Source organism: Haliotis rubra, unplaced genomic scaffold, assembly GCF_003918875.1.
Source record: "Haliotis rubra isolate DU_JTF1 unplaced genomic scaffold, ASM391887v1 Scf1896, whole genome shotgun sequence".
NCBI classification, from domain to species: domain Eukaryota; kingdom Metazoa; phylum Mollusca; class Gastropoda; order Lepetellida; family Haliotidae; genus Haliotis; species Haliotis rubra.
Window position 1 is genome coordinate 56,268 of NW_025765887.1, and position 12,827 is coordinate 69,094.

General features: G+C 38.8%; 1 protein-coding gene across 1 annotated transcript in view; it reads left to right on the forward strand.

Annotated features, from left to right (window-relative positions):
* Positions 1-12,827, forward strand: part of LOC124274260 (nose resistant to fluoxetine protein 6-like) — a gene marked incomplete at its 3' end in the record, with an annotated part of 61,432 nt that overhangs the window by 24,891 nt on the left and 23,714 nt on the right. Inside the window, exons 9-10 of the mRNA XM_046709601.1 lie at positions 10,500-10,665; positions 12,678-12,757. Coding sequence (XP_046565557.1) covers positions 10,500-10,665; positions 12,678-12,757 — 246 coding nt within the window. The remainder of the gene's footprint in view (positions 1-10,499; positions 10,666-12,677; positions 12,758-12,827) is intronic.

A 12,827-nucleotide genomic window follows, 5' to 3' on the forward strand; every position in this document is an offset into this window, starting at 1 on the left:
TTACACTTGGTTATGAGAGGTGATTGTTAGCTTACACTTGGTTATGAGAGGTGATTGTTAGCTTACACTTGGTTATGAGAGGTGATTGTTTGCTTACACTTGGTTATGAGAGGTGATTGTTTGCTTACACTTGGTTATGATAGGTGATTGTTTGCTTGCACTTGGTTATGAGAGGTGATTGTTAGCTTCCAGATGGTTGTAAGAGGGGATTGTTTGCTTACACTTGGTTATGAGAGGTGGATGTTAGCTTACACTTGGTTATGAGAGGTGATTGTTAGCTTACACTTGGTTATGAGAGGTGATTGTTAGCTTACACTTGGTTATGAGAGGTGATTGTTAGCTTACACTTGGTTATGATAGGTGATTGTTTGCTTACACTTGGTTATGAGAGGTGATTGTTAGCTTCCAGATGGTTGTAAGAGGGGATTGTTTGCTTACACTTGGTTATGAGAGGTGGATGTTAGCTCACACTTGGTTATGAGAGGTGATTGTTAGCTTCCAGATGGTTGTAAGAGGGATTGTTTGCTTACACTTGGTTATGAGAGGTGGATGTTAGCTTACACTTGGTTATGAGAGGTGATTGTTAACACACTTGGTTATGAGAGGTGATTGTTAGCTTACACTTGGTTATGAGAGGTGATTGTTAGCTTACACTTGGTTATGAGAGGTGATTGTTTGCTTACACTTGGTTATGAGAGGTGATTGTTAGCTTACACTTGGTTGTGAGAGGTGATTGTTAGCTTACACTTGGTTATGAGAGGTGATTGTTTGCTTACACTTGGTTGTGAGAGGTGATTGTTAGCTTACACTTGGTTATGAGAGGTGATTGTTTGCTTACACTTGGTTATGAGAGGTGATTGTTAAGCACACTTGGTTATGAGAGGTGATTGTTAGCTTACACTTGGTTATGAGAGGTAATTGTTAGCTTACACATTTGGTTATGAGAGGTGATTGTTAGCTTACACTTGGTTATGAGAGGTGATTGTTAGCCACACTTGGTTATGAGAGGTGATTGTTTGCTTACACTTGGTTATGAGAGGTGATTGTTAGCTTACACTTGGTTATGAGAGGTGATTGTTTGCTTACACTTGGTTATGAGAGGTAATTGTTAGCTTACACTTGGTTATGAGAGGTGATTATTAGCTTACACTTGGTTATGAGAGGTGATTGTTAGCTTACACTTGGTTATGAGAGGTAATTGTTAGCTTACACTTGGTTATGAGAGTAGATTGTTAGCTTACACTTGGTTATGAGAGGGGATTGTTTGCTTACACTTGGTTATGAGAGGTGATTGTTAGCTTACACTTGGTTATGAGAGGTGATTGTTTGCTTACACTTGGTTATGATAGGTGATTGTTTGCTTACACTTGGTTATGAGAGGTGATTGTTTGCTTACACTTGGTTATGAGAGGTGATTGTTAGCTTACACTTGGTTATGAGAGGTGATTGTTAGCTTACACTTGGTTATGAGAGGTGATTGTTTGGTTACACTTGGTTATGAGAGGTAATTGATAGCTTACACTTGGTTATGAGAGGTGATTATTAGCTTACACTTGGTTATGAGAGGTGATGGTTAGCTTACACTTGGTTATGAGAGGTAATTGTTAGCTTACACTTGGTTATGAGAGGTGATTGTTAGCTTACACTTGGTTATGAGAGGGGATTGTTTGCTTACACTTGGTTATGAGAGGTGATTGTTAGCTTACACTTGGTTATGAGAGGTGATTGTTTGCTTACACTTGGTTATGATAGGTGATTGTTTGCTTACACTTGGTTATGAGAGGTGATTGTTAGCTTCCAGATGGTTGTAAGAGGGGATTGTTTGCTTACACTTGGTTATGAGAGGTGATTGTTAGCTTACACTTGGTTATGATAGGTGATTGTTTGCTTACACTTGGTTATGAGAGGTGATTGTTAGCTTCAGATTGTTGTAAGAGGGATTGTTTGCTTACACTTGGTTATGAGAGGTGATTATTAGCTTACACTTGGTTATGAGAGGTGATTGTTAGCTTACACTTGGTTATGAGAGGTGATTGTTAGCTTACACTTGGTTATGAGAGGTGATTGTTAGCTTACACTTGGTTATGAGAGGTGATTGTTTGCTTACACTTGGTTATGAGAGGTGATTGTTTGCTTACACTTGGTTATGATAGGTGATTGTTTGCTTGCACTTGGTTATGAGAGGTGATTGTTAGCTTCCAGATGGTTGTAAGAGGGATTGTTTGCTTACACTTGGTTATGAGAGGTGGATGTTAGCTTACACTTGGTTATGAGAGGTGATTGTTAGCTTACACTTGGTTATGAGAGGTGATTGTTAGCTTACACTTGGTTATGAGAGGTGATTGTTAGCTTACACTTGGTTATGATAGGTGATTGTTTGCTTACACTTGGTTATGAGAGGTGATTGTTAGCTTCAGATGGTTGTAAGAGGGGATTGTTTGCTTACACTTGGTTATGAGAGGTGGATGTTAAAACACACTTGGTTATGAGAGGTGATTGTTAGCTTCAGATGGTTGTAAGAGGATTGTTTGCTTACACTTGGTTAAGAGAGGTGGATGTTAGCCACACTTGGTTATGAGAGGTGATTGTTAGCTTACACTTTGTTATGAGAGGTGATTGTTAGCTTACACTTGGTTATGAGAGGTGATTGTTAGCTTACACTTGGTTATGAGAGGTGATTGTTTGCTTACACTTGGTTATGAGAGGTGATTGTTAGCTTACACTTGGTTGTGAGAGGTGATTGTTAGCTTACACTTGGTTATGAGAGGTGATTGTTTGCTTACACTTGGTTGTGAGAGGTGATTGTTAGCTTACACTTGGTTATGAGAGGTGATTGTTTGCTTACACTTGGTTATGAGAGGTGATTGTTAGCTTACACTTGGTTATGAGAGGTGATTATTAGCTTACACTTGGTTATGAGAGGTAATTGTTAGCTTACATTTGGTTATGAGAGGTGATTGTTAGCTTACACTTGGTTATGAGAGGTGATTGTTTGCTTACACTTGGTTATGAGAGGTGATTGTTTGCTTACACTTGGTTATGAGAGGTGATTGTTAGCTTACACTTGGTTATGAGAGGTGATTGTTTGCTTACACTTGGTTATGAGAGGTAATTGTTAGCTTACACTTGGTTATGAGAGGTGATTATTAGCTTACACTTGGTTATGAGAGGTGATTGTTAGCTTACACTTGGTTATGAGAGGTAATTGTTAGCTTACACTTGGTTATGAGAGGTGATTGTTAGCTTACACTTGGTTATGAGAGGGGATTGTTTGCTTACACTTGGTTATGAGAGGTGATTGTTAGCTTACACTTGGTTATGAGAGGTGATTGTTTGCTTACACTTGGTTATGATAGGTGATTGTTTGCTTACACTTGGTTATGAGAGGTGATTGTTAGCTTCCAGATGGTTGTAAGAGTTGATTGTTTGCTTACACTTGGTTATGAGAGGTGATTATTAGCTTACACTTAGTAATAAGAGGTAATTGTTAGCTTACACTTGGTTATGAGAGGTGATTGTTAGCTTACACTTGGTTATGAGAGGTGATTATTAGCTTACACTTAGTAATAAGAGGTAATTGTTAGCTTACACTTGGTTATGAGAGGTAATTGTTAGCTTACACTTGGTTATGAGAGGTGATTATTAGCTTACACTTAGTAATGAGAGGTAATTGTTAGCTTACACTTGGTTATGAGAGGTAATTGTTAGCTTACACTTGGTTTTGAGAGGTGATTATTAGCTTACACTTAGTAATAAGAGGTAATTGTTAGCTTACACTTGGTTATGAGAGGTAATTGTTAGCTTACACTTGGTTATGAGAGGTAATTGTTAGCTTACACTTGGTTATGAGAGGTGATTGTTAGCTTACACTTAGTAATGAGAGGTAATTGTTAGCTTACACTTGGTTATGAGAGGTGATTATTAGCTTACACTTGGTTATGAGAGGTGATTGTTAGCTTACACTTGGTTATGAGAGGTGATTGTTAGCTTACACTTGGTTATGAGAGGTGATTGTTAGCTTACACTTGGTTATGAGAGGTAATTGTTTGCTTACAATTGGTTATGAGAGGTGATTATTAGCTTACACTTAGTAATAAGAGGTAATTGTTAGCTTACACTTGGTTATGAGAGGTGATTGTTAGCTTACACTTGGTTATGAGAGGTGATTATTAGCTTACACTTGGTTATGAGAGGTGATTGTTAGCTTACACTTGGTTATGAGAGGTGATTGTTAGCTTACAGTTGGTTATGAGAGGTGATTGTTAGTTTGCACTTGGTTATGAGAGGTGATTGTTAGCTTACACTTGGTTATGAGAGGTAATTGTTTGCTTACACTTGGTTATGAGAGGTGATTGTTAGCTTACACTTGGTTATGATAGGTGATTGTTAGCTCACACTTGGTTATGAGAGGTAATTGTTAGCTTACACTTGGTTATGAGATGTGATTGTTAGCTTACACTTGGTTATGAGAGGTGGATGTTAGCTTACACTTGGTTATGAGAGGTAATTGTTTGCTTACACTTGGTTATGAGAGGTGATTGTTAGCTTACACTTGGTTATGAGAGGTGATTGTTAGCTTACACTTGGTTATGAGAGGTGATTATTAGCTTACACTTGGTTATGAGAGGTAATTGTTAGCTTACATTTGGTTATGAGAGGTGATTGTTAGCTTACACTTGGTTATGAGAGGTGATTGTTTGCTTACACTTGGTTATGAGAGGTGATCGTTAGCTTACACTTGGTTATGAGAGGTGATTGTTAGCTTACACTTGGTTATGAGAGGTGATTGTTTGCTTACACTTGGTTATGAGAGGTGATTGTTAGCTTACACTTGGTTATGAGAGGTGATTATTAGCTTACACTTGGTTATGAGAGGTGATTGTTAGCTTACACTTGGTTATGAGAGGTAATTGTTAGCTTACACTTGGTTATGAGAGGTGATTGTTAGCTTACACTTGGTTATGAGAGGGGATTGTTTGCTTACACTTGGTTATGAGAGGTGATTGTTAGCTTACACTTGGTTATGAGAGGTGATTGTTTGCTTACACTTGGTTATGATAGGTGATTGTTTGCTTACACTTGGTTATGAGAGGTGATTGTTAGCTTCCAGATGGTTGTAAGAGGGGATTGTTTGCTTACACTTGGTTATGAGAGGTGATTATTAGCTTACACTTAGTAATAAGAGGTAATTGTTAGCTTACACTTGGTTATGAGAGGTGATTGTTAGCTTACACTTGGTTATGAGAGGTGATTATTAGCTTACACTTAGTAATAAGAGGTAATTGTGAGCTTACACTTGGTTATGAGAGGTAATTGTTAGCTTACACTTGGTTATGAGAGGTGATTATTAGCTTACACTTAGTAATGAGAGGTAATTGTTAGCTTACACTTGGTTATGAGAGGTAATTGTTAGCTTACACTTGGTTATGAGAGGTGATTATTAGCTTACACTTAGTAATAAGAGGTAATTGTTAGCTTACACTTGGTTATGAGAGGTAATTGTTAGCTTACACTTGGTTATGAGAGGTAGTTGTTAGCTTACACTTGGTTATGATAGGTAATTGTTAGCTTACACTTGGTTATGAGTTGTTATTATTAGCTTACACTTAGTAATGAGAGGTAATTGTTAGCTTACACTTGGTTATGAGAGGTGATTATTAGCTTACACTTGGTTATGATAGGTGATTGTTTGCTTACACTTGGTTATGAGAGGTGATTATTAGCTTACACTTAGTAATAAGAGGTAATTGTTAGCTCACACTTGGTTATGAGAGGTGATTGTTAGCTTACACTTGGTTATGAGAGGTGATTATTAGCTTACACTTGGTTATGAGAGGGGATTGTTAGCTTACACTTGGTTATGAGAGGTGATTGTTAGCTTACAGTTGGTTATGAGAGGTGATTGTTAGTTTACACTTGGTTATGAGAGGTGATTGTTAGCTTACACTTGGTTATGAGAGGTAATTGTTTGCTTACACTTGGTTATGAGAGGTGATTGTTAGCTTACACTTGGTTATGATAGGTGATTGTTAGCTCACACTTGGTTATGAGAGGTAATTGTTAGCTTACACTTGGTTATGAGATGTGATTGTTAGCTTACACTTGGTTATGAGAGGTGGATGTTAGCTTACACTTGGTTATGAGAGGTAATTGTTTGCTTACACTTGGTTATGAGAGGTGATTGTTAGCTTACACTTGGTTATGAGAGGTGATTGTTAGATTACACTTGGTTATGAGAGGGGATTGTTTGCTTACAGTTGGTTATGACAGGTGGATGTTAGCTTACACTTGGTTATGAGAGGTAATTGTTTGCTTACAGTTGGTTATGAGAGGTGATTGTTAGCTTACACTTGGTTATGAGAGGTGATTGTTAGCTTACACTTGGTTATGAGTGGGGATTGTTTGCTTACAGTTGGTTATGAGAGGTGATTGTTAGCTTAAACTTGGTTGTGAGAGGTAATTGTTTGCTTACACTTGGTTATGAGAGGTGATTGTTAGCTTATACTTGGTTATGAGAGGTGATTGTTAGCTTCCAGATGGTTGTAAGATAGGATTGTTAGCTTACACTTGGTTATGAGAGCTGATTGTTAGATTACACTTGGTTATGAGAAGGGATTGTTAGCTTCCAGATGGTTGTAAGAGGGGATTGTTAGCTTACACTTGGTTGTGAGAAGGGATTGTTAGGTTATACTTGGTTATGATAGGTGATTATTAGCTTATACTTGGTTATGAGAGGTGATTGTTAGCTTCCAGATGGTTGTAAGAGGGGATTGTTAGCTTACACTTGGTTATGAGAGGTGATTGTTAGCTTACATTTGGTTATGCGAGGTGATTGTTAGCTTACACTTGGTTATGAGAGGTGATTGTTAGTTTACACTTGGTTATGAGAGGTGATTGTTAGCTTCCAGATGGTTGTAAGATGGGATTGTTAGCTTACACTTGGTTATGAGAGGTGATTGTTAGCTTACACTTGGTTATGAGAGGTAATTGTTAGCTTACACTTGGTTATGAGAGGTGATTATTAGCTTACATTTGGTTATGCGAGGTGATTGTTAGCTTACACTTGGTTATGAGAGGTGATTGTTAGTTTACACTTGGTTATGAGAGGTGATTGTTAGCTTACACTTGGTTATGAGAGGTAATTGTTAGCTTACACTTGGTTATGAGAGGTGATTGTTAGCTTACACTTGGTTATGAGAGGTGATTGTTAGCTTACACTTGGTTATGAGAGGTAATTGTTAGCTTACATTTGGTTATGCGAGGTGATTGTTAGCTTACACTTGGTTATGAGAGGTGATTGTTTGCTTACACTTGGTTATGAGAGGTGATTATTAGCTTACACTTGGTTATGAGAGGTGATTGTTAGCTTACACTTGGTTATGAGAGGTGATTGTTAGCTTACACTTGGTTATGAGAGGTGATTGTTAGCTTACACTTGGTTATGAGAGGTAATTGTTAGCTTACAGTTGGTTATGAGAGGTGATTGTTAGCTTACACTTGGTTATGAGAGGTGATTGTTAGCTTACACTTGGTTATGAGAGGTGATTGTTAGCTTACACTTGGTTATGAGAGGTGATTATTAGCTTACACTTGGTTATGAGAGGTGATTGTTAGCTCACACTTGGTTATGAGAGGTAATTGTTAGCTTACATTTGGTTATGCGAGGTGATTGTTAGCTTACACTTGGTTATGAGAGGTGATTGTTAGCTTCCAGATGGTTGTAAGAGGGGATTGTTAGCTTACACTTGGTTATGAAAGGTGATTGTTAGCTTACACTTGGTTATGAGAGGTGATTGTTAGCTTACACTTGGTTATGAGAGGTGATTGTTAGCTTACACTTGGTTATGAGAGGTGATTGTTAGCTTACACTTGGTTATGAGAGGTGATTGTTAGCTTACACTTGGTTATGATAGGTGATTGTTTGCTTACACTTGGTTATGAGAGGTGATTATTAGCTTACACTTAGTAATGAGAGGTAATTGTTAGCTTACACTTGGTTATGAGAGGTGATTGTTAGCTCACACTTGGTTATGAGAGGTGATTGTTAGCTTACACTTGGTTATGAGAGGTAATTGTTTGCTTACACTTGGTTATGAGAGGTGATTGTTAGCTTACACTTGGTTATGATAGGTGATTGTTAGCTTACACTTGGTTGTGAGAGGTGATTGTTAGCTTACACTTGGTTATGAGAGGTGATTGTTAGCTTACACTTGGTTATGAGAGGGGATTGTTTGCTTACAGTTGGTTATGAGAGGTGGATGTTAGCTTACACTTGGTTATGAGCGGTAATTGTTTGCTTACAGTTGGTTGTGAGAGGTGATTGTTAGCTTACACTTGGTTATGAGAGGTGATTGTTAGCTTACACTTGGTTATGAGAGGTGATTGTTTGCTTACACTTGGTTATGAGAGGTGATTATTAGCTTACACTTAGTAATGAGAGGTAATTGTTAGCTTACACTTGGTTATGAGAGGTGATTGTTAGCTTACACTTGTTATGAGAGGTGATTATTAGCTTACACTTGGTTATGAGAGGTGATTGTTAGCTTACACTTGGTTATGAGAGGTGATTGTTAGCTGACACTTGGTTATGAGAGGTGATTGTTAGTTTACACTTGGTTATGAGAGGTGATTGTTAGCTTACACTTGGTTATGAGAGGTAATTGTTTGCTTACACTTGGTTATGAGAGTTGATTGTTTGCTTACACTTGGTTATGATAGGTGATTGTTAGCTTACACTTGGTTATGAGAGGTAATTGTTAGCTTACACTTGGTTATGCGATGTGATTGTTAGCTTACACTTGGTTATGAGAGGTGGATGTTAGCTTACACTTAGTTATGAGAGGTAATTGTTTGCTTACACTTGGTTATGAGAGGTGATTGTTAGCTTACACTTGGTTATGAGAGGTGATTGTTAGCTTACACTTGGTTGTGAGAGGTGATTGTTAGCTTACACTTGGTTATGATAGGTGATTGTTAGCTTACACTTGGTTATGAGAGGGGATTGTTTGCTTACAGTTGGTTATGAGAGGTGGATGTTAGCTTACACTTGGTTATGAGCGGTAATTGTTTGCTTACAGTTGGTTATGAGAGGTGATGGTTAGCTTACACTTGGTTATGAGAGGGGATTGTTAGCTTACACTTGGTTATGAGTGGGGATTGTTTGCTTACAGTTGGTTATGAGAGGTGATTGTTAGCTTACACTTGGTTGTGAGAGGTAATTGTTTGCTTACACTTGGTTATGAGAGGTGATTGTTTGCTTACACTTGGTAATGAGAGGTGATTGTTAGCTTACACTTGGTTATGAGAGGTGATTGTTAGCTTACACTTGGTTATGAGAGGTAATTGTTAGCTTACACTTGGTTATGAGAGGTGATTGTTAGCTTACACTTGGTTATGAGAGGTGATTGTTAGCTTACACTTGGTTATGAGAGGTAATTGTTAGCTTACACTTGGTTATGAGAGGTGGATGTTAGCTTACACTTGGTTATGAGATTTAATTGTTTGCTTACACTTGGTTATGAGAGGTGATTGTTTGCTTACACTTGGTTATGAGTGGTGATTGTTAGCTTACACTTGGTTATGAGAGGTGATTGTTAGCTTACACTTGGTTATGAGAGGTGATTGTTAGCTTACACTTGGTTATGAGAGGTGATTGTTAGCTTACACTTGGTTATGAGAGGTGATTGTTTGCTTACACTTGGTTATGAGAGGTGATTGTTAGCTTACACTTGGTTATGAGAGGTGATTGTTAGCTTACACTTGGTTATGAGAGGTGATTGTTAGCTTACACTTGGTTATGAGAGGTGATTGTTAGCTTACACTTGGTTATGAGAGGTGATTGTTAGCTTACACTTGGTTATGAGAGGGGATTGTTAGCTTACAGTTGGTTATGAGAGGGGATTGTTAGCTTACACTTGGTTGTGAGAGGGGATTGTTTGCTTACACTTGGTTATGAGAGAGGTGATTGTGAGCTTACACTTGGTTATGAGAGGTAATTGTTCACTCACACTTGGTTATGAGATGGGATTGTTCGCTTACACTTGGCTATTAGAGGTGATTGTTAGCTTACACTTGGTTATGAGAGGGGATTGTTAGCTTACACTTGGTTATGAGAGGTGATTGTTAGCTTACACTTGGTTATGAGATGGGATTGTTCGCTTACACTTGGCTATTAGAGGTGATTGTTTGCTTACACTTGGTAATGATAGGTGATTGTTTGCTTACAGGTGGTTGTGAGAGGTGGTGGTGAGAGATAATGATTTGCGATACAGATGGTTGTAAGTGGTGTTTGTAGGAAGATGGATGTGAGAGGTAGTTTTGGGAGGTGTTGCCCTGCAATTCTGACTACTGAACCGTTCATAGTGCATGGTTCGGGGGTTGATGATGATATTTATGGAAGGGCATGTACAATGTGAATGACCTCTCCTCTCCGTTCATACACAAGATGTGTAGCATTTAATTTTTATTGAAACCATATTAACAACGTGTATGTATTTTAGACTGACGCCTCCATACATGTTGGTGATGATGGTGTACGTCCCACTCTTCCCCTACATCAGTAACGGCCCTCTGTGGCCTCAACAGGGTGTTGAGATCAACCAGTGCCGGAACTCATGGTGGACCAACTTACTGTATGTCAACAACCTGGTCAATGTCAAGGAGATGGTAAGTATAAACACACCAATTTACACTACTTCCACAGGGTAATTTAGTGGTAGGATAGTTTATTATAGAACCATGCTTGTCATGATCCGGTCAGGTCCCTGTGGGGGCGGTGGGGTAGCCTAATGGTTAAAGCGTCACAGAGCCCTAATAATTCCCCAGAATCTACCTAGGAAGGGCACAAGGACCTGACTGACTGACTGAGTTTAGTTTTACGCCGCTTTTAGCAATATTCCAGCAATATCACGGCAGGGGACACCAGAAATGAGCTTAACACATTGTGCCCATGTTGGGAATCGAACCCGGGCCTTCGGCGTGACGAGCCAACGCTTTAACCATCAGGCTACCCCATTGCCCCAGAGTCTGATGAGGTCTCAGTGGCCCTACTCGGAAGATTCTGGAGAAGAACAGATTTTGTGTTTCTTTGGTGGAGATTCTGGGGTTGGGTGTGATGATAACCTGTGCCACCCCAAGTGAGATTCTAGGGAACAAGATATCTATGTGATCCTGAAAGGACCTGAGATGATTCTGTGGATATACCTATGTCAGTGTTATTATGAGGAGGAGGAGGTTCATGGATACTGCCTGTCTTATCTTCAGGATATATATCACAATAAGCTGAATTAGGGTTGATGATGGCCACATTCTAGAGAAAGGGTAACACAGGGTTTTAGGCAACACACAAATGTGCGTCTAGTTCCGCAATGGTGAGACACAAAACCAGTGACTATATGTTATCTGTTTATTGTCAGAGGACAAAATACATGTGTTGTTTCAACACGATGCAAGAGCAAGATGGCGTGCGGAAACGGTGCAAGAAATGACGGATGGACAAATAACGGATGTCTATCTGGCTTCAATCATTTCTATATCACAACAAGCCTCACTATGTCAACAATGTACATGAACTCAAATACCGGTCATGTACATATTTCTCCTTGTGCATATGGTGTGTATCATTTGCTAGATAACAGTGTTAGGATCTACACCGAAACCTCGCATCCACTGCAGTAAAGAAGTTGTTCATCCAAAAAAAGTGTTCCCCTTAAGCCTTAACTGGTGTATGCACAAATGTTGAGAAATTGACGCAGAAACCCCCAAATACTGCATCCGAAGAAATGCACAAAACACCCACCGTGCATCAGGAGTAGGTATCAATGTCTGTTATTTCATCCAATCAGTCGTGACCATTAGTGGTGGTCCGATTAATTGAAATAATCGAAGATTGGTCGCAGTGACTAAACGACCAAGCAATCGATCATGTTTCCTCATAATCGAACAGAAACAATTTTGGAACTTTTGTTTGCGTTAACAATATTTTTCACAAGGTTGGTTCTACCTGTTACGTTTCAGAAGCAATACAAGCTTGTTCCAAGTCATGATTGAATTTATCTTAAAGACTCCAGGAAGAATGTTCCAAAGATACTAGTCATTTTTTAAAGATGTGCAATTTGATAAAAAAAAACCCGTAAGAACTACATGTTTTTTCTTTATTTTTTGGTACATTAAGAAACATAACCAGGAAAATTGAATAAAAGACACTAACCAATTATTTTCGATGATTCATTGGTTGTAATGAACCAATCATCAATTATGAGATTTTAACCAATTCCGAACACTAATCACCACTGTACACATGACCACTGATTCATTCGAGACTCTAAGTAGCGGTGTAGCAGGTCATTTCTTCCCCAGTCTAAACTTTCCCCAGGGATATTCTTACCCCGGGGAAAGTTTGGGCTAGGCTAGAGTTTGTCCGGGAAGGTTTGGCCAGGGGGAAAGTTTGGCCTGTTACACCGGTAATTATCTGAACATACACTATACTACACCATCTCAGTACTTGACAAACCCTTGACACCCTACTTTTGTAAGTGAAAACCCTGGTAACATCTGTGCGATGATGTAGTGATTAGCCTGCCTGCTTGGCATATAAACAAGCTAATTCGTTCTTATTTAAAAGAAACTCGGTGAACACATGAGCATTTGTTGAAATGGATTTATGTCCCTTGTTTCAGTGCATGGGCTGGTCCTGGTATCTGGCCAACGATATGCAGTTCTACATCTTGTCGCCTCTCATCTTTGTGCCGCTGTTCTTGTGAGTGAACCCCATTAGATATGATGTAAACAATGCCCAGAAAAAAAATAATATTTTTTTAAAACTCAAC